General features: G+C 64.6%; 2 protein-coding genes across 3 annotated transcripts; one reads left to right on the forward strand and one right to left on the reverse strand.

Moving 5' to 3' along the window:
* Positions 1-2,462: 2,462 nt before the first annotated feature.
* NUDT18 (nudix hydrolase 18) lies at positions 2,463-5,301 on the forward strand. Its single transcript, XM_062199404.1, has 3 exons — positions 2,463-2,650; positions 3,312-3,525; positions 3,817-5,301. The coding sequence occupies exons 1-3, from the start codon at positions 2,495-2,497 to the stop codon at positions 4,410-4,412; spliced, it is 966 nt and encodes a 321-aa protein (XP_062055388.1). The 5' UTR covers positions 2,463-2,494; the 3' UTR covers positions 4,413-5,301.
* A 234-nt stretch (positions 5,302-5,535) lies between these two features.
* FHIP2B (FHF complex subunit HOOK interacting protein 2B) lies at positions 5,536-17,797 on the reverse strand. Of its 2 annotated transcripts, XM_062199402.1 has the most exons (17): positions 17,719-17,797; positions 14,860-14,938; positions 12,017-12,189; positions 11,459-11,563; positions 11,197-11,319; positions 10,830-11,048; positions 10,541-10,737; positions 10,157-10,265; positions 9,858-9,934; positions 9,359-9,548; positions 8,414-8,559; positions 8,204-8,320; positions 8,009-8,099; positions 7,743-7,886; positions 7,284-7,424; positions 7,057-7,157; positions 5,536-6,931 (listed from the first exon to the last, which is right to left on the reverse strand). In XM_062199402.1, the coding sequence occupies exons 1-17, from the start codon at positions 17,761-17,763 to the stop codon at positions 6,793-6,795; spliced, it is 2,196 nt and encodes a 731-aa protein (XP_062055386.1). In that variant the 5' UTR covers positions 17,764-17,797; the 3' UTR covers positions 5,536-6,792. The 2 variants fall into 2 exon arrangements, with proteins under 2 accessions (XP_062055386.1, XP_062055387.1); XM_062199403.1 differs by lacking the exons at positions 14,860-14,938; positions 17,719-17,797 and adding an exon at positions 14,731-14,834.
* Between the last annotated feature and the right edge of the window lie 1,679 nt (positions 17,798-19,476).

Consider the following 19,476-nt stretch of genomic DNA (forward strand, 5'->3'; position numbering starts at 1 on the left):
TCCTGAAGTACCCTCACATCTGGTCTCTGTACACAGCAGGTGGGTCAATGCCCACCCTGTTCCAGGGCTGGGCCTGGGAACAGAGCCAGTCCCGGTGGGGGCTGACCCTGGCACCCGGCTTGGGGCACCAGTGCCCGGGAGAACCTTGGGCCTCTGCTTCCGCCAGGGTCCGCAGTTCAATGTCCACCTTCTGCCGCGCCGGTCACAGAGCTGGCAGGGAGCTGGGCGTATACGTAGTCAATGCCTTCTTTTCCTTCCCTCATCTAAAATCCTCAGATGTCTTGTGCTGAAAAAATTGTGGTCCGACGGCCGCGTCACCGAGATAGCACAGAAAGCGCCCAGGTGCCCCTCCGCCAGCGTCCCTTAAGACAAACATCTTCCATAAACCCAGTGCCCTCGGCAAAACCAAGACAATACCATCACTACGTCCCGCTGAGACGTCCCGGCTTGCCCACTCTCCCATCCCTGGGTCCGGCAGTTTGTCCGTGTTTGACCTTGGCTCCCCCCAAGGTCACTCAAACAGCAAGGAGGCTCTGCCGCCAGGCTGCACACCCCCACCCCCACCCCCCCGCTGTCCACTCGGCCAAGAGCCAGGGCTGCTGCCCTGGAAAAGGATCTCGTACTACAGACATCTCTGCCCTGCCCACCCGTCCACGTGCATGTCCACGTCCACGTCCACGTCCATGTCCTGAGGCTGCCGACCCCAGGGTGCCCAGCTCACGTGCGCCAGTTGGGGCACTCGCGTCCAATAGGCAGGGTGGCCGCCCGCTCTGGCCTCTGGGAACAGAGGCCACGGGGCAGATTTGAAGATCCCGGAGAGCTTCCGTATCTGCCCCCCCACCCCCCGCCTTGTGTGTCTCCCAGGCTTAACCGGAGCAAGCCTCTTGGTGCTGGGGAGGGTGCTCCCCACCTGGGGTCCTGTGTGCTCCCTGCCAGGGCCCGCAGGGCCACTGGACAGGAGGAGAGCGCTCTCTTGGTGAGAACAGGGGTGGGGTGGGGGGAAGTGGAGCTGCGGTTTAGGGCGGTTGGACTGTCTGGTGTTTATCGCAAGATGCCTCTGACGCTCTCAGAGCCATGCCCAGACATGATCTCACTCTCGTTCAGTCATCCCTGGAGGCAGAAGGGAGTCTGGCAGCAGTACTGCCCCCACTTCACAGGTGGGAAAACTGAGGATCACACACGCATGGAGCCAATCTGTTGACAACTTGCCGCGCAGTCCTGGGGTACTGCACCCAGCCCCGGGGAGCTGGTTGAGAGGTGTTGGACAGGGCAAGTGCCTCAAAAGCTTAGGGGGTGCCCGTGTGGCTGGCCCTGCACAGAGCTCTGTCTGCAGGAAGTGTGCAGCCAGTCCCCCAGTGCGAGAAGGGTCTACGGCTCCCCAGCGGAACCTGTTCCCAGGCACAGGCCGGGCGGGTGGGCCTTTGCGGGGTAGCCCAGCCTGCAGGCTCCGGGGCTGCCTGGGGCCCACACGGCTCCTCCTTGGATAGCCTGCCTTGCCGGCCACCCTGGCCAAGAAAAGCTGCCAGGAACCTAATCGGAAGCCCACCACATCCCCAAGGAGCGCAGGGCCGGCCGGTCAGCAGGGCGGGCGGCTTTGCTCTCATCAGCCAGCTACTGTCCCCAACCCCCGAAGGCGGAGGGAGGAGGGGCCGGTGGGGGAGGCCTGTGTGGGTGCGGAACCCAGACTTGGCTGGCTCTGCGGATTCCTCCCAGCTGGCGGCGAGCAGCAAAGGTCAGGCTGAGACGAGCGGGAGCCGGCCACGCTGCAGCGCCCTGCGCGGGACACGCCGTGGACAGGAGGACGCTAAGGGCAGCCCCAGTGCCCAGCCCTGTCCCCTGCCCGCGTCCGGCCCGCCCCGATCGCGATCACTTAGCACTTAGGCCGTCACCCTTATCCGACTTTTTATTATGGATCAGAACCTCGCGTTCCCGAACCCCAGCCCTCGGCGGGACATCCAGTACGTGTCAGCCAAGTCAGAAGAAAGTTCCTTAGGTCGTCATCATCTCAGACAATGCCCCGGCGGGTTAAGACAAAAGGCGGGGACAGCGGGTCCGGGGCGGACACCCTGGCCGCCGTGACGTCATCGAGCCTATGACGTCACCGCCGCGGCGCCCCGCACCCTGCGGGCCGGATGGCGTCACCATCGGAACCTGCGTAAACAAGTGCGCGCTCGGGGAGCCGCGGCGAGAGAGAGACAGACAGAGACAGACAGAGACAGACAGAGAGAGAGAGCGCGCTGACCCTGGGCCAGGAGCCAGGCCGGAGGTCCGCTCGGCCCCGCAGGGCGCTAGGCCCCCTGACGGGCTGGCCCCGCCCCCGGCGGCCGGCGCGGGCCAATCCGGGCGGGCCGCGGCGACGCGCAGCCTATCAGCGGCCAGGGCTCGCCGGGCGCTTCCGCGTTGGGCAGCTCGCCGGCGCGGACCGGGCCGCACGCTCGGCCGCAGCCCCGCCTGGCCGCTGCGCGGGGCCCGGGCCACCGCCCGCCGGGGCCCGATGGCCTCGGAGGACCTGGCGGGGGCGCTGGCGGCCGTGCTGGAGGGCCGGGGGCTGCGCGTGCACAGCTGTGACTCGGGGCCGGCCGGGCAGCCGCGAGCGCGGCTGCGGACCAACGTCTCCTACGTGGTGCTGGCCGTGTTCCTCAACGAGCAGGTGAGCGAGCCCGCCGGGCCCTGCTGGGCACGCAGACACAACGGCCAGGGCCGGCGCCGCCTCGCGCGTGGCGCTCCCCAGTTCTGCAAAGCACTCACTCACGCGCGCCTCGCAGCCCTGCGGGTGGCCGGGTGCACAGGGGGCTGCGCCCTGGCCCTCGGTTCCTGCAGCACAGAGCTCCTCTCCCCCAGGGCCTAGCACGGCAGGAGCTGGCTCCCCGGGACGTCTGAGGCATGGCCTGCGCCACCCCCCCCCCCGCCCCGCCCCGCCTCCCCGCCCGGTTATGGCACAAGACAGGCTCACGCTCAGCTCTGACCCCTTGTCGCTGCTCTGGGTCCCTGTTGTAGGCTGTGAGATAAGAATCAGAAGGGACCAGGGCCCCAGGTGGGCCTGCGTGGGGTGTGTGTGGGGAGGGGGGAATCAGAACCCAGACCCCAGAGTGAGGACCTGCCACTAGGCTGTGCACCCCACGGGGACGCGGGAGACACACAGTGACACAGTGGGGACACATGCGCAGCCCGTTCTTGACCCACAGAGAGCAGCTGGCTGCAGGCCCCAGGCCCCCAGGGAGGGGGTCTTGGGCAACCCCAGGGCAGGGAAGGGCCTGGCTGGCTGGCCTCTCCCGTGCGCGGTGGAGAGTGCCAATCCCCTCTCCCCTCAGGACGAGGTGCTCCTGATCCAGGAGGCCAAGAGAGAGTGCCGGGGGTCCTGGTACCTGCCCGCGGGGAGGATGGAGCCCGGGGAGAGCATCGTGGAGGCCCTGCAGCGGGAGGTGAAGGAGGAGGCGGGGCTGCAGTGCGAGCCCGAGACCCTGCTTACCGTGGAGGAGCGAGGCCCCTCCTGGATCCGTTTTGTGTTCCTGGCTCGTCCCACAGGTATGGCTCTCCTGGGGCAGTGCCGTATGCGCCTTCCCCCGACTCCCCCCTGCCCCCCCCCCCGTGGTCTTCCGGTGAGATGAGCCCCACTCCCTAGCCAGCCCTGTGCTGACTGCTACAGCTCTGGCACTGGCAGACCCTAGCCTGGGGAGGTGGGGGCGGGGGAGGCTCGGCCCTGGCCCCGGCCCCACACTGGGTTAGAACCAGGGTGGCCTGCCGGGTCTGTGTTCTCTGGGAGATCTGGTGCTTCCTCCCACCCACACCACTGCCCCTGCCTCCACTCTCCCCTAGGTGGGACACTGAAAACCTCGCAGGAGGCCGATGCGGAGTCCCTGCAGGCTGGCTGGTACCCACGCAGCTCCCTGGCAACCCCACTGCGAGCCCATGACATCCTGCACCTGATAGAGCTGGCCGCCCAGTACCGCCAGCAGGCCAGGCACCCTCCCGTTCTGCCCCAGGAGCTGCCCTGCAGCGTGGTGTGCCAGCGGCTCGTGGCCACCTTCACCGGTGCCCAAACGGTGTGGGTGCTGGTGGGCACGGTAGGGACACCTCACTTGCCCGTCACAGCCTGTGACTTTGCCCCTATGGAGCAGAGGGGCGGCCTGAAGGTGGCCGTGCTGCGGCTGCTCCAGGAGTGCCTGACCCTGCACAGTTTGGCCGTGGAGACCAAGGGGCTGCTGGGGTTGCAGCACCTGGGCAAGGACCACACCGACGGCATCTGCCTGAACGTGCTGCTGGCGGTGGCTTTTCGCAACCCGGGCACCCAGGAGGAGCCCCCGAAGATTCGGGGTGAGAACTACGCGTGGTGGAAGGTGGGGGATGTGGGCCTGCAGGACCAGCTCCTCCGGAGGTTGCTGGACTGCTCTACTGTCCCACTGAACAGATAGGCGCTCTCCCCGAGGGACGCGGAAGCCAGCAATCTGGGCTCGTGCTGCATCGGCAGCAGAGGCCTGCGGGGAGCAGGCCACCACACTGCATCAGAAGGGACAGTGCCTTCACCCAGGCAAAGGGTCCAGAGGTCCAGGGCCCTGCCGCCAAGGGCACACGGCTGCGTCTCCCCCCGGCTTGGGGAGGGGGACGCGGGAGCATCCTGTGTGCACCCCCAAGAAGGCCCCGCCCTGGCCTCTGCAGGCACTTGGGGCTCAGAGGGGACCAGGAGGGTGTCCCTTGCTAAGTAAACAGGTGTTGCCACCTGCCTTTCCTGCCCGAATGTCTGTGTGGGGAGGACACGAGGGGGCTGCTGCTGTGTGGCCCCCAGCCCACCAGTGGCCGCCGCCCAGGCCTTTCCCTGACAGTGTGCTGGCACTGGCACCAGGCAGGACGTCACTGAGGGGACCACAGCCCCAAGGGAGGCTCAGCTATTACTCTGCGGGGTGGAGCAGTGGGCACCTGCAGAGAGCTGCTGGTGGGACAGGAGCTGTGAGTGATGTCCCCGTCTCTGCCCAGCTCCATTCTCCTGGACCACCCTGGACCGGATCCTCCACCGCCTCACCTTTTCACAACTCCAGTCCAAGCCAGAAACCCTTTTCTCCACTGCCCCTCAGCCAGGGGACCCATGGTGGGATTTCTTTCAGTTTTGCAAAAAAAACACAAGGGAAAAACCCGCAGGGGACAAAATGTGCCACTCGCTGTGTTCAGGCCTGTGTCCAGCCACGCTGGGGAGGCCGGGCTGAATGGAGACCCCCCAAGCGCCCAAGCACAAAGTCTGTTAGATCATCACAGCTCCGACAGGCATCACCACGCACATCAACACGTGCAGTGCTCGCAGACACCGGGGCCCCCACCCCTCGGCACTGCTGCGCAGCCAAGTCTGGCTCCTGGCAGGCGTGGGGGAGCGTCAGATTTGCATCGCCCAGCCTGTCTCTATTTACAGGCTCCCCCCCCCCACTGCCCAGCGCTGGAAAAGGAATTTGTCTTTCTGGGGAGGTGGGGGTGGGGGGTGGGAGATGGGCCCGAATTAGCAGCCAAGCCCTGGGCAGGAGAAGGCTGGAGAGGAACACACACGCCAGGTCCACGCGATCACACCGTTTATTGCTGTACTGTCTTATAAAGACACCGTGCAAATGCCAGAGCGCACGCCCAGACCCCCGCCAACGGCCACGGCCACGAGCATGTGCAGGCACGCTCCCCCGGGGCAGCAGTGGGCGAGGCGGAGGTCATGGAGTTTCCTTCTTTTTCCTGTCACCTCCTGGCAACCTGCTCCCGGCTTTTAGAAGCAGCGTGGGCAGGAAAAGGAAGCGAAAGGGGCTCTGGCCTCCGCCTCGGCCTCCTCCTCCTCCTCCTCGCCCAGGAGCCCAGCCAGCAGCTGCAGCCCCGTGTGAGGTAATGCCTGGCACCGCCCGCCCGTGTGCTCCTACAGGTCGAGACAGATTCGGCTCAGGCAGGGCGGCAGCCCAGCCGCGGAGGGCACGCGGGGAGAAGGCCACCAGACCCGGCAGCCGCTGGTGCCTCAGCCCCTTCCCAGCAGGCCTCCCTTGGCACCCTCAGCTCTCCCCGGAGGAGGGTGCGCCCTCGGGGGCACTGGGTGCTGGGCCGGAGGCTGCGGCGCCAGGCCCCACCTCCTGGTCTCTGACCTCTCCGCCCAGGTGTTCTGGACCTGCCGAGACGGGTTCAGAAGGCGCCAGAGAGAAACCAGCTGGAACTGTAGCCTGGCACCCAGCTCCGCAGGCCCTCTCCCGCCCTGGCTGCAGCTGCACCAAAGTTCTCATTAGCAGCTGCCCCCGCCTGGGCGCGGAACATGCTTTGGGCATCTGCCATGGGGCGGTTGGGAATTTTGCAACCGTCTCCAGGACAGAGCGGGAAGAGGGGCTTCCTTGTCACTGGGTTCCCTGCCCTGCCAGCGAGGCAGGGAAAACAGTCAAGTCTCAGCAGCTGCTGGGGTCCCTGGTGTCACACGGCTCCTGACCCCATGTCTGGCCTGGCCTCCTGGCCAGCCCCGGAGCCAGCAGCTCACTCCCTCTCCTGCCCCTGGAATTGAATCACAGGGCTTAGCCCTGGGCACACACGGCCGCTCCGGAGGATGACAGGCACACGACACATCAGGGTTTGGGGGCTCCAGGTGGAGTTCACCCAGCTCCTCCGGGGGAGGGGGGCCCCAGGCCTGCAAGCTACTTCTCTTGCCTCAAGGCACCTGGGCCTGGGAGGCCCCTGCCCTGAGACCCGGTCCCAATGTGGTCACCGGCCCAAGGCTGCCTGGGAGCCGCAGCCCCCACCCCAGAGGAGAGGGAGGCAGCGCTGGGGCAGAGGTGTGGACAGGAGTCTCCCGGCTCAGACTTGTCCTTCCGGGGGCGGGGAGAAGTTCAGGTGAGGACCGTGCGGGGGAAACTTGACGAAAGCGATGGCAGCCAGCTCCTTGCAGAACTCCTCCAGTACGACCACGCCCTGCAGGAGGGTCTGGTGGTCCAGCCTGCGGGGAGGATGGGGGGCAGGTGCGGGGAACAGCTGGGAGGCGGGGGCACAGTGCCCAGGGGCCCGGGTTCCCGCCCCTACCGGAGGCTCCTCCCTGGGCACCCGCTTCTCCTGGGTACTTACTGCTCCCCGGGGCCCTGGCCCATCAGCTGCCTGCGCACCAGGAGCAGTTTGCCTGGGAACTGGGGTACCCTCTGAATCCTTTGCATTAGGTCCCCGATCACCTAGAGCAGGAACCCCAGAGTGAGACGGGCGGGGCGGGGAGGAACTTGTGTCTTCCACCAGCACTGGCAAGGGCGCCCCCTGCAGCGTGGCCGGTCCCCTGCTCTCCAGGCCTCCCCAGTGCTTACCCTGACGAGCACCGAGAACAGGCTGCGGCAGCCGGGGGCCAGGTTGACATAGGGATCCAGGAGGTACTCGTGCACGTGGGGGTGGGGGAAGAGGGCGAGCCGGGACAGGACTGACGTCACTTGCAGGTTCAGGCTGTACGGCTGCAGGGGACACGGCAGACGATGCCCGGGGCTGGCAGGGGTGCCGAGCGCTGCCGTGCTGCCCCAGCCAGGCGCCTGGGCAGTGGGAACGGGTGCGGGGGTGGGAGGCTCACGTGATGCGTATGTGTCACGGGCTCCCCAGGGCCGAGAGCCAGAACGTGTCAGGGCGTGTTGTGCAGCACAGGCGAGACAGGGCTTCCCACCCGGGGCAGGGCTGGGGCTGGGGGCTGCTGTGGAGCTGAAGCCCCCCCCAGCCCTGCCCCGCTGTCAGTCCCTGCTCTCCTGGGGGCCCCGAGGTGGGGGGACCTGTTGCCTTACCTGATCCAAGATCCGGGACATTCGGTCAAACAAGACTCCAAGGAAGCGGCCCTCGAAGAAAGGCCGTTCGGGCTCGTGGGGGTCCAGGGGTGCGGGGCCCAGCGGCCAGCCCCAGGGGGCGACGCGGGAGCTGCACTCCTGAAACTGAAGCCAGGGGCGGGGAGGCTTGTGGAGCAGCGGGAGGGGGTTCAGGGCTCCCTGGGGCAGAGTTCATCAACCCAGGCCCCCAAGGGCAGCAGGTGGGAGCCAGCAGAGCCGATACTCACCAGGCCGTAGGCGTCGTGGACGTACGTGTCGTACCCAGTCTCCTCCAGGAAAGCTGAGGTCTTGGCCTCCTCGGGGACCAGACACAGGAAGCTGAGAGACAAAGCTAGGGTGTGGAAGCGCTCCTCTGTCCCCAGCCCGGACCATGACCCTGAGCGCTATGGCAGCTCCCTCCTGTCGCCTGCCCGGCTCCCCACCTGTTGACGATTTCGGTCACTGCCGTCTTGCCCTCGGAGTTGGTGGCCGGAGTGGGGCGGGCCCTGGCGGAGGGCTGGAAGCCAGAATCGGGGAAGTAGGGGTCTTCCTCCAGGTCCCTGTGGTCCAGGCACACCGGCAGCACCCGTGAGCGTGGGAAGGAGTGAGCCAGCCCTGAGGGGTGTGCAAGGGCTGGGCCGGGTGGCACTTACAGCGTGTCCTCGTAGCTCTCGGGCTCGGGCGAGCCCCGGGCCACGTACAGACGGCCCTCGAGGTTGCGCAGGACCAGGCTGTGCAGCACCCGCTCGTGGGGCTGCTGGAGCAGCTCCTCAAACAGCCGCAGCGTGGCAATGCTGATCTGCGGAAGGGGCAGTGGCCAGGCCGGCCCCTCCCACCGGGCTTCCGGTGGGAGGGGGCCGAGGCAGGGGTCACCTTCTGGCTGGGCACCAAGGTGGCAGGTTTCAGGAGGAGAGGCCTGGCCCAGGCACCAGAAAGCCCAGGGAGGGCCTGCCTGTTCTGTTACTAACTTCACGGGAGATCTCCAAGGGTGAGCCACATGGACAGCTGTGAGCTTCCAGTGGCCAGAGCAGGTGCACACTATTGTGTGCAATAAAAAGTATATGATATGGGCCAGTGCTGTGGCACAGCAGCTGAAGCCGCTGTCTGCAGTGCCCATAACCCATGTGAGTGGCTGGTTCGAGACCCGGCTGCTCCACTTCCCATCCAGCTCCCTGCTCATGCGCCTGGGAAAGCAGTGGAAGATGGCCCGAGTGCTTGGGCTCCTGCACCCACGTGGGAGACCTGGAGGAAGCTCCTGGCTCGCGGCTGCAGCCTGGCCTAGCTGTGGCTGTTGTGGCCATCTGAGGAGTGAACCAGCAGATGGAAGACCTCTTTCTCTCTTTCTTTGCCTGTCTCTCCCTCTCTTTAAAAAAACTCTGCCTTTCAAATAAACAAATCTTTAAAAAAAATAAAAGTGTACCATCCTACGTGAAACAAACATGGCTGCCAATCCCGTCACTGGTTTTGGGGGTGGTTCAGTTCTCGGAGGGAGACTCGGCCAGGAGCACTCAGACAGCAGGGAGCACTCGGGGAGTCCTCCCCTCCCCTCCCCCGGCAGGCCAGGCAGCAGGTGGGACCCAGGGCCCTCCCGCTGTTACCTCATCCGAGAGGTGGTCGCAGTGCCCGATGAGGTGGGCACACAGAGTGCAGGGATCGTCCTCGGGGCCTTCGGGCTGCTGGTCCGCGCCCAGGAGAAAAGCCACAGCCTCCCGCAGCAGCGCTGGGGAGCGGAGCTGACGCAGCATGGCCGTCAGCAGGACGGTGGAGGTCAGGATGCTGCGCTCAGACCTGCGGAGAGCGGCCCCTTAGGCAGGCCTCCAGGACCCAGAGCCAGGCGGAGGGCAGAGACAGAGCCGGGGGCGGTGCCGCACCTCCCTGGGGTGCTTACGTCTCTGGTCCCTGCCCCCCTTCCCCACAGCCGCTGGGACAGAAGGCCTTGCTCAGCCCATGTGGCATGAGCTACATGCACATCGGGGTGCAGGCCTGGCCGGTGTTAACCAGCGCACTCCACAGACAGGACTCTGGCCAAGGAGGGCCCTGCCCCCTTAGCAGGAACCAGACCAGGGCACACCCAGGAGACCCGGACATAACACTTACACGTGTAGGAGCTGGGGCTGCAGGGTCTCCACGAACAACTTCTCTGCCACGGCTCTGGCCAAGGCATCTGCAACCACCTGGGCACCAGAAAGGACGTGTTGCACGCACGGCAGGTTCCCACCGAGGAACCACCGCCAGTCCCGCCGCAGTGCCCACCCGACATGACAGGAACAGGGGCCCGGCTACCCAGCAGCCCCGCGCAGCTCCTGGACCCCGCACATGCGTGCGCCCGAGCCTCTGCTCCACCCGGTGCCCCGGGCCGGGGGACAGCCCAGGCCGGACCCCCGTCCCCTGCTCACCGCCTGTGCCTCCATGATGAGGTGGTCGCAGTAATCAAACCAGCCCAAGAAGGCGGCCAGGGCTTCCTTGCCGGGGAAGGAGGCCTCATCAGACGGGGCGCTGGGCAACCTAAGGGACAGGGGGCGGGGAGTCTGCCGAGCGCTCAGGAGCTCTGAGGTGGTCCCCAAGGCTGGCCCCAGAGGCCAGGCCCCTTCTCCTCCGGCACCATCCAGGGTCGGTTCTCTGGGAGGCTATGTGGTAGGAGGCAGCAAAAGCGATGCCCCCCTGGGAGATGAGAAGGGCCCAGCAGGAAGCTGGGGACTGGCAGGGGGCTCCATGCCACCCAGGGACTCAGCCCTCCTGAATCAGGTGCTGCCCAACGCCGCCCCTGGCCAAGGACCCACCTCCAGCTGATGCCCTCAGAGGCGGCGACATCTGCGGGGTCCAGGCAGGCGGGCATGGAGTGGTAGAGCCGGCAGAGGTGCTCGGCAATGGCGGGGCAGCAGGGGCTGCGCTGCGCCAGGTAGGTGGCCGCCGCCGGGGAGGCCACGCTCACCAGGAGCAGCAGGTTCTCCCGCGCCTTCAGGGCAACCCGACTCTTCTGGAAGACAGGGCACGCACTTGGACCCTGACGTCCCCTCCCCGCTGTCCTCTGGGCCCTAGCCCCGGCCCCCGCCCTCCCCAGGTCAGCACCTTGCTCTTGCATAGCCCAAGCAGCGAGGTGATCAGGCTGTTCTCCCCCGTGGCCCCATCGGGCTCCTCGGCCTGTGCCCCACGGGGCTCGCTGTGCAGGTGGGGGGCCCCGTCGGGAGCCCTGCTGTGCGACGGGTCCTTGTCCCCAGGGCTGGCTGTGTCTCTCGGTGGGCCAGCTGGTTCTCTGGATGGCTTCCTCCTCCCTACCATCTTTTTACCCTGCCAAGAAAGTGGAGGTGAGGCCAGGCCTCCTGGGGTAACCCCGCCGAGCACGCAGGGTGGGCCTGCCATCAGGGCCTCCGCCTGGGGCTGCAGGGGAAACCGCCCCGTGCCTCCCAGGGGCTCCGGCCCTTCTACTGCCGCTCACTTCCAGGATGTAGGCCAGCAATGCGGGGTCCTGCTGGATCTTGGAGCAGAGGACACTGGTGAACTGCACCTCCTCCTTTTCCGTGAGGGACCCAGGGGCCGTCCCCCCAAGTCGGAGAAGTTTCTGGAAGACAGCGGAATGGAAACAGAGGGGACCAGGCTGGCAGGGAAGAGAGCGCCCCACCACCACACACACGCGCACACGCACACACGCACACACCCCGCGTGCGCGCCAGGCTCCCCCGAGCTCCCCAGCCCCTCACCTGCACGGGCCTGTGGACACTGAGGTAATGCAGCAGCGGGTGCCGCACCTGGGCCAGGACCTTGCTGAAGAACTGGAACACCTGCTGCCGCATGCCCGGCGGGTACTGCGGGCCAGGGACAGAGCGCCCTGTCATAAGGGAACCGTGGCCAGCTGCCGCAACCCTCCTCGGCCACCACACACACCCCCAACACCTCCTGCCTGGCTGTGCCGCCATCACCGGGCACGCTACCGTCCGCTCTCCCCAGTCCGCAGGTTCTGCATCCCTGGATCCCACCCCCGGCAAAGCCAAACATCCTCTGGACGCGACCATCCTGACCATCCTGCTCCTCCCCGACCAGGACTCCCATTTCAATCACCACCCAGCACACATCCGGGACTCGGGACACCTTTGCTGGGGGGGGGGGGTGCTGACTGAGCGGAAGGGGGCAGAACCCCCGCCAGGTGCAGGCTCCTCCAAGTGAGACAGCTCAGTGCCCACCCCCCGCCCCGTGCAGGACTGCGCAGAGCACAGGGAAGGCAGGGACGCCCGGTCCAGGGGCACCCGGGGCCCGCCCACCTCGGCCTTGCCCAGCGTGCACAGCGTCTCCAGGATCTTGTGCTGCAGCAGGTACTCCAGGCAGGGCCCAGCCTCGCCGGCGGCCGCCTGCTGCCCCTCCTCGTACACCAGGATGTCCAACATCTGCTTCAGCCGCCAGGGGATGTCCGTCTTCTTGGCCGGGGTGTTCTCATCTAATGGAGATTCAGGCAACAGGGGGATGGGGGTAGGGTGGGGGCGTGATGAGGGCCTCAAGAGCTGGGAGGGGGCGGGGCGAGGGCAACCAGGACGCGGACAGGTTCACAAGTTGCAAGAGGTAAAAGCCCTTTTGGGGGCTGGTGCTGTGGCCTAGCGGGTTAAGCTGCCACCTGCAATGCTGGCATCCCATATGGGCCCTGGTTCAAGTTCCAGCTGCTCCACTTCCCATCCAGCTCCCTGCTAATGGCCTGGGAAAGCAGCAGAGGATGGTCCAAGTGCTTGGGCCCCTGCACCTACATGGGAGACCTGGAGGAAGCTCCTGGCTGTTAGCTTCAGCCTGGCCCAGCCCCTGGTCATTGTGGTCATCTGGGGAGTGAACCAGCAGATGGAAAAATCTCTCTCCTTCTGTCTCTCACTCTCTGTAGCTCTGCCTTTCAAATACATAAAATAAATCTTAAAAAGAAAAATCCTTTGGGGTAAGGCCCAGGCCATGAGCACATGTGCCTGGTAGCCCACACCTGCTCCCCCCAAGCCTGCACCTGTCCGTTCTGGACTCACAGTAGGCAATGCTGCTTCCTGTCGGCTGTGGGAGAGCCGCGCCCACACAGCAGTTAGTAGGGCTTCCCTAGAGGAAGCTTTCCTACTGGGCACCGGCCGTGCGGCACGCCCTAGCTCTTCTCCCAGGCACAGGTTCCTGAGCAGGCAGCCTGCCTAGCCCTTACCTGCCCCCCCACCCCGGTCTAGGGAACATTGTGGAAATTAAAGGCCTGTCTCTGGGCGAAGCCCCAGGTGGCTCTGCGGCAGTTCAGGATCTCCCGGTGGACAGGCAGGTTTGCCCCCCGGGGGAAACGAGGCCAAATGTGCAGAAACTGATGTTTGGCACCATTGCGGGGGTGGCTGCTGGCACCTAGTGGGCAGAGACAGAATTGCTGCTTAACTGACTACAACCCAGAGGACCAAGAACCTCCCAGCCGGGATGGAGGAGTCGGGTCTGCCAGGCGCTCACAGCATCCCTCCCCATGTCCACAGGCCACGTTTCAACTTTTGGGATTCCCAGGTTAGAAAGAATTCCTTTAAGAAAGGCACAGGCTGGGGGCTGGTGCTGTGGTGCAGTAGGTTAACACCCTGGCCTGCAGTGCTGGCATCCCATATGGGCGCCAGTTTGAGACCTGGCTGCTCCTCTTCCGATCCAGCTCTCTGCTATGGCCTGGGAAAGCAGTAGAAGATGACCCAAGTCCTTGGGCTCCTGTCCCCACGTGGGAGACCCGGAAGAAGCTCCTGGCTCCTGGCTCCTGGCTTCTGGCTTTGGATTGGCACAGCTCCAGCCGTTGTGGCCAATTTAGGAGGGAACCACGGATGGAAGACTGACCTCTCTCTCTCTGCCTCTCCTCTCTGTGTAACTCTTTCAAATAAATAAATAAATTAAAAAGAAAGAAAGAAAGAAAGAAAGGCAGGCAGGCACAGGCTGGGGCCAGCGCTGTGGTCCAGCAGGTTAAGCTGCTGTGCTGGCATCCCATATGGGCACCGGTTCAAATCCTGGCTGCTCCACTTCCAATCCAGCTCCTTGCTAATGCACCTGGGAAAAGCAGCAGAAGATGGCCCAAGTGCATGGGCCCCTGCACCCATGTGGGAGACAGGATGAAGCTCCTGGCTCCTGGCTTCAGATCGGCTCAGCCTTGGCTGTTGTGGCCATCTGGGGAATGAATAAATAAATAAATCTTGGAAAGAAAGAAAGGAAGGAAGGAAGGAAGGAAGGAAGGAAGGAAGGGAAGAAAGAAAAGAAAAAGAAAGAAAGAAGAAAGAAAAGAAAAGAAAAGAAAAGCAAGGCATAGGCTGGATTCAAAGCCCAGTCTGAACTCCAGGACATGGAAAGCTAAGGATACGGGACACGGTTACCTGGCAACCAGCCTGTGTCCACACCACAAACTGACTACCAGGCAGCCAATCCGACTTCAGCCCTTCCCTCAGGGATCCTGATGGGCCCAACTGACCCGAGATTTTGACCCTCTGGTCCGTCCCAGACATATTCAAGGGACCTACGAGTGGCTTGGAAAAGGGGGACTTGCCACACTGCTTTTCACCCATAAGTCTGGGAGGAGTGGGTACCATGGTGTAGTGGACACCCACATTCCATGTTGGAGGGCTGGGCTGAGTCCTGGCCACTCCAGGCTTCTAAGCCAGCTTCCTGCTAATGTGCCTGGGAGGCCGCAGATGAAGGCCCAAGTGCTTGGGTTCCTGTCACCCACATGGGACACTCGGATGGAGTTCTTGGCTTAAGGCTTTGGCTTGGCCCAGCCCTGGCTGTGGTGGGCACTGGGGGAGAGAACTAGTGGATGGAAGATCTCTCTCTCTCTCTCTCTCTCTCTCTCTCTCTAGCTCACTGTCATTATGCCTCTCTAATAAATAAAGCAATCTTTACGTAGGTAAGTAACTTCCTGTGAGCAGGCTCGGAGTCTGACCACCTGGGGGCTGCACCCAGCTGGAAGCGGGGGTGCCAGGAGCCACCTCTGCCTTCCTGTCCCACTCAGCCCTCACACCTCGTCTCTCCCCCGAGGTCAGGTGGAGGCCAGCAGCTAAGCGATCAGGAACCCAGCAGGCCCCGGGCTGTGTGTTTCTCCCGGTGACACGGCCGGCGCCTCCCTCCTCGCTCCGTCCTCGGGGCCCACCTGTGCTCTCGAGGTAGTAGTGGGTGATGCCCTTCCAGTGCTCCACGAAAGCCTGCAGCAGGTCGATGCTCGGCTCCCGCTGCGAGAGAGCAGAGACGCCGCGTCAGTGGGGGCGCCAAGGCCACAGGACCCGCTGTCCCCGGCCCTCATCAGAACACAGACACCCCACGCGCCCACCAAGGATCGGGGCGGGCGGAAGAGGCACTCCGTGCCCGGGGTTTCCAAGGGAAGAGCAGCGGACCGTCCCCGAGCCTTGGGGGCTCCGTCTCTGCACCTGGCCAAGGACTCCCCAGCCACCCCTCCCTACCTCCCCGGCTTGGCCGCCCTCTCTGTTCTGGAGGGGTTAAGACTGGTTTGGGGGGAAAACAGATGGACACAGATCAGAACGTGGTCATTCTACAACAGACGGATATAAATAGGGACATGAGAGTACCCACCCCCCCTTCCCAAAGAAAAGCGCCATCAAAGGGATACAGATGGAAGACAAGGCCAAGACAAAGCTTTCGGGTCCCCCTCGAGCTGGGCCTAAGGAAATCCACGTTCAAGGCCACAGCAGGATGTGGTATCAGTTGGTATCAGCCAGATACCCAACATTAGCCCAGTAGTAAGGTCTGGCCCAAGCCTCAGGCTGCGCCCCACACCCCTCCTCAGCCAGCTCTCAGCCACTCTCCCTGCAAACTTCTCCCAAAGAAAGGCCGTTCTCGCATCATCAACAGGTCCCTACCCCCAGGTCTTTGTGCAGGCGCTCATCTGCCTGGGGTCAGGGGGACCCTGTGTCCCCTGCCCGTGGCCAGGACCCTGAGAGTGGCCAGCGAGGCCAGCCGAGGGGGCTCTCTGCAGGGGCCCGTCTGCACACACATCTCTCTCCAGCCTCAGCTCGGAGCCTAGTAGCTCCTTGGCGACAGCCTGTCAGGATCATTAGGGCCTACTACGTGCAGGATGCTTGGATGCCACAAGCAGGGTAGGAAGGCTCCAGACCCAGGCCTCCAGAACCGTGCCTTGGAGAACCTGGAATCCCAGCGAACAAGCCAACGGGATAAGCCAAGCGATGGAGACGGAGCCCCTCGGGAAAGAGGGCCAGGACAGACCGCCCCACACCCAGAGAACACGCACTAACGTTACAACTCCCCAGGACACTCAATCATTTCACAGCTGCTTGTCTTGGAGAGCAGGTGCCTGACCTTCCGAGTTGGGGTCTCCTCTGGCTACACGCCCCACTCACAGTCTCCAGAAACCTCGAGCTGGACTCCAGCCCAGCAGGGGCTGGCACTGTGCCACAGCAGGTTAAGCTGCCACCGGTCACCCTGGCATCCCACACGGGCGCCGGTTCAAGTCCCAGCTGCTCCACTTCTGATCCGGCTCCCTGCTCACGCACCTGGGAAGGCAGCGGAAGGTGGCCCAAGTGCTTGGTTCCCTGCACCCACGCGGGAGACCTGGCTGGAGTTCCAGGCTGCTGGCTTTGGCCTGGCTCAGACCTGGTGGGTTCAGCCATTTGGGGAGTGAACCAGCAGATGGAAGATCTCTGATTCCCCTCCCTCTCCCTCTGTAACTCCGCCTTTCAAATAGAAAAGGAATCCGGGCGGAAGGCGGGTCAGCCAGCACTCAGGCTGTGAGAGGAAAGCAGGACACTGTCCCCTCCTGAAGCCACTGTCACTCCAGACCAAAGCAATCGCACCAGACGATGATATCACTTTTTAGAAGCACAGTGATATATTCTCTGCTACGCAGCCAAAGACCCCAGGAAGCGGGCGTAAGGTGGCTCTCTGGGGTGGCCCCCCTGGGGAGAGACCCAGACAGCGCTCAGGGAGACAGAGGAAACGGGGTGGGGGCTGCCTCCCCTTCCCATCATTGGACACCAGGCCTCCTCAGCTGCCTCCAACCTCCTGGGATGAGGACCCCCGCCCCCCGGCCCACCACCTGGAGCCAGTCCTGGAAGGGCCAGTCCTGTCCATCAGATCCCTAAGGCGGCTGTTAGTACAGGGGCCGCAGAGGAGGGGAAATAAAAATTATTTTGGAACCTACGGGAAGGTGAGGAAGAGGAGGATGCCGGGTTTGGGTTCTTCACCATGTGCCCAAGGCTGAGCTCTCACTCACAAGGCGGGGGTCTCACTCACACAGGGGAGAGGGGTGCTGGGAAAGATACAGGCTTGTCTGGGAAAACGTGAGACCCTCAGCTCTTCCAGGAGGGGCTGCGAGATGGGCGCACAGACCAAGACACTGCTTTACTGGGAGCACACCCAGCCCTCAGAGCGGCACCTGCTCTCTGCTCTGTGAACGCAGCCCAGGGGAGCCGCTGGGACCGGCACCCAGCCCCCACTGCAGTGACGGAGTGGGGCAGATCCTCAACAGCCCCCCAACACACACACACACTCACATCCACGCACGTGCGCGGCCACCAGCCCCCGCCTCTCCCTAGCTCAAGGCCACCTAGCTGGCACCCGCGTGCGGACCCCACAGAGAGCTGTCCCGGCCTGGGCGCCACGCCACCCCCGCGCCCCCACGATCAGACAGGACTGAGAGGCCGGCCTGCGCCCCAGGGCCGGCTCGGCGGGCTGTGGGGGCGCACGGCTAGGGCAAGGGAGGCCCAGGGAGGCGCAGGGGGGTGGGGTGGTGGTCGCTGCGTGGCCAGCGGGCGCCCGGGCGGAGGAAGCAGGAAGAGGAAGCAAGGTGGGGACAGGATCTGGGGACAGGATCTGGGCAGCCGGGCGGTCAGCGCGGTATCCGGGGAGTGCGCGCCGCCCGGAGGAGGCGACCGGAGCCCTGCGCCCCAGGGCGCCCGGCCGCAGGAGGCCCTCGCCCAGCCGGGGCCCCCCGCCCGCCCGCCCAGCTCCGCGCCCGCCCCGGCCTCCCGGGCCTCACCGCCCCCACGGCCTCCTGCAGCAGCGCCCCGAGCCGGCTCAGCATGATGGCGGCCCGGCCGGCGCGGGCGGCTCCGGGCGGCGGCGGCGGCGGCGGCGCTCGCGGTGCGGGAGGCGGCCCGGGCGCGGCGGCGGCGGCGGCGGCGGCGGGGGCGGGGCCGCTCGCTGCGCCCCGCCCCGGTGGCCGGGTCGGGCCTGGCCGGGCCGGGGGCGCGCGCGGTGGGGGGAGGCCTGGTGCCGAGGGCCGGGCGCCCTTTGACAAGGATTCCCGGTGCGTGGAAAGTTTGTGAGCCCAAGCTCCACGCCCCCTCCTCGTGCCCGACGCGGGGCTCCTTGCACGCAGGCGCTGCGCGTGGGCTCCCAGAGGGGCCCTAGCCGGGCTGCGCGCCGAGGACACCCCCAACCCCGAAATGAGCATGCAAAGAGTATCAACTAGCGCCCTAGTCGTGGGTTACGTGGAGTCCACGTCGAGACGCGGGCAAACCGGATGTATTGGGTTGAGTAGTGCATTGTTGAGTCAGCTTTTCAGCTTTCCCAGTGGCTGTCTGGACACGTTCAACGGCCCGGGTGGCCCCTGGGGGCCCGGGAGACAGCCACAGCCCAGCCCCTGGTACCTTCAGAGGCACTGGCAGGGCCCCAGCAGGAGCAGCGGCCGTCCAGCCATGGGAGCGGACTGTTAGGCCAATTGCGTAAGGAGAAAGGGGGGGAAGAAGCAACCCAGGAAGGTGAGGGCCCAGCAGTTCTACCTCCGTGCCTCCCCCGGGGCAGGGATGCAGCCCCGACGGTGGAACCAGTGTCTTCCGCCCTGGACTAAGAGAAGGGAGCTCATAACCTCTTACTCAGCTTCGCTTTGCAGAAGTTATTTATATATATAAAAAAAAAAAACACACACACACACACAACAAGACGTGTTCTCCAGGAATTTCTTTTATTTATTTGAGAGGCAGAGAGAGTGACAGCGAGAGCGAGAGAAGGCTAGAGACCGCCCATCTGCTGCTCCACTCTTCTGAATGTCCACAATGGCCAGGGCTGGGCCGGGCTGAAGCTGGGAGCCGGGGACGCATCTCCACTGCCTCCCAGGGTCTGCAGCCGGAGCCAGGCAGGGAACCGAAGCGTTCTCGTGTGAGCCAAATGTCCACTCCCTTAGATATTATATTTAAAGCTCAGATAGAAGGCAGCGTACACACTCATCCGTGTCCTAGCCAAGGGTGCTGGACGTCACCGACACCGAGTTCTGCCAACAGGCTGGGCGCTTGAGGAAGGGCCTCCGAGAAAGCCTGTGGATCAGCTGGAAAGAGGGGGAGGGTCCCGCAGGGTAAGCTCTTAGCACTGATTGGAGCAGAGGGCCCGAGCCCCCTGTCTGTCTGCAGGAGGCAAGGGAATGAGGCTGCCCATGTGTGAACCCGGCCGCCCTCGGCACCGTGTGGCCAAAGGCACCGAGGCATCGGGCGGTGCTGGGGTCAGGGCTGCTGTCCCATGTGACCCCTGACCACGATGACCCCCGACAACGATGTATCCACTAGCTTCTCTGTTCCCTTACGCTAAAACTCAGCAGGCAAATGTATTCCGATTGCCGCCAGTAAGATCGACTTAAAGAGACAACGGCTTGGGACGCACTGGGCTGCACGGCCTCCCAGGTCTCACGTCTGCAGGCCGCTCGCACCCTGCCCACACCTTGGCTGCAGGGACCACCAGCTGCCTTTTGAGTGCGCCAAATTCTCCAGCACCTAAACACCCTTTAGGCTTGGGGTCACATCTG

This window comes from Lepus europaeus, chromosome 8 (genome assembly GCF_033115175.1).
Source record: "Lepus europaeus isolate LE1 chromosome 8, mLepTim1.pri, whole genome shotgun sequence".
Taxonomy (NCBI): Eukaryota; Metazoa; Chordata; class Mammalia; order Lagomorpha; family Leporidae; genus Lepus; species Lepus europaeus.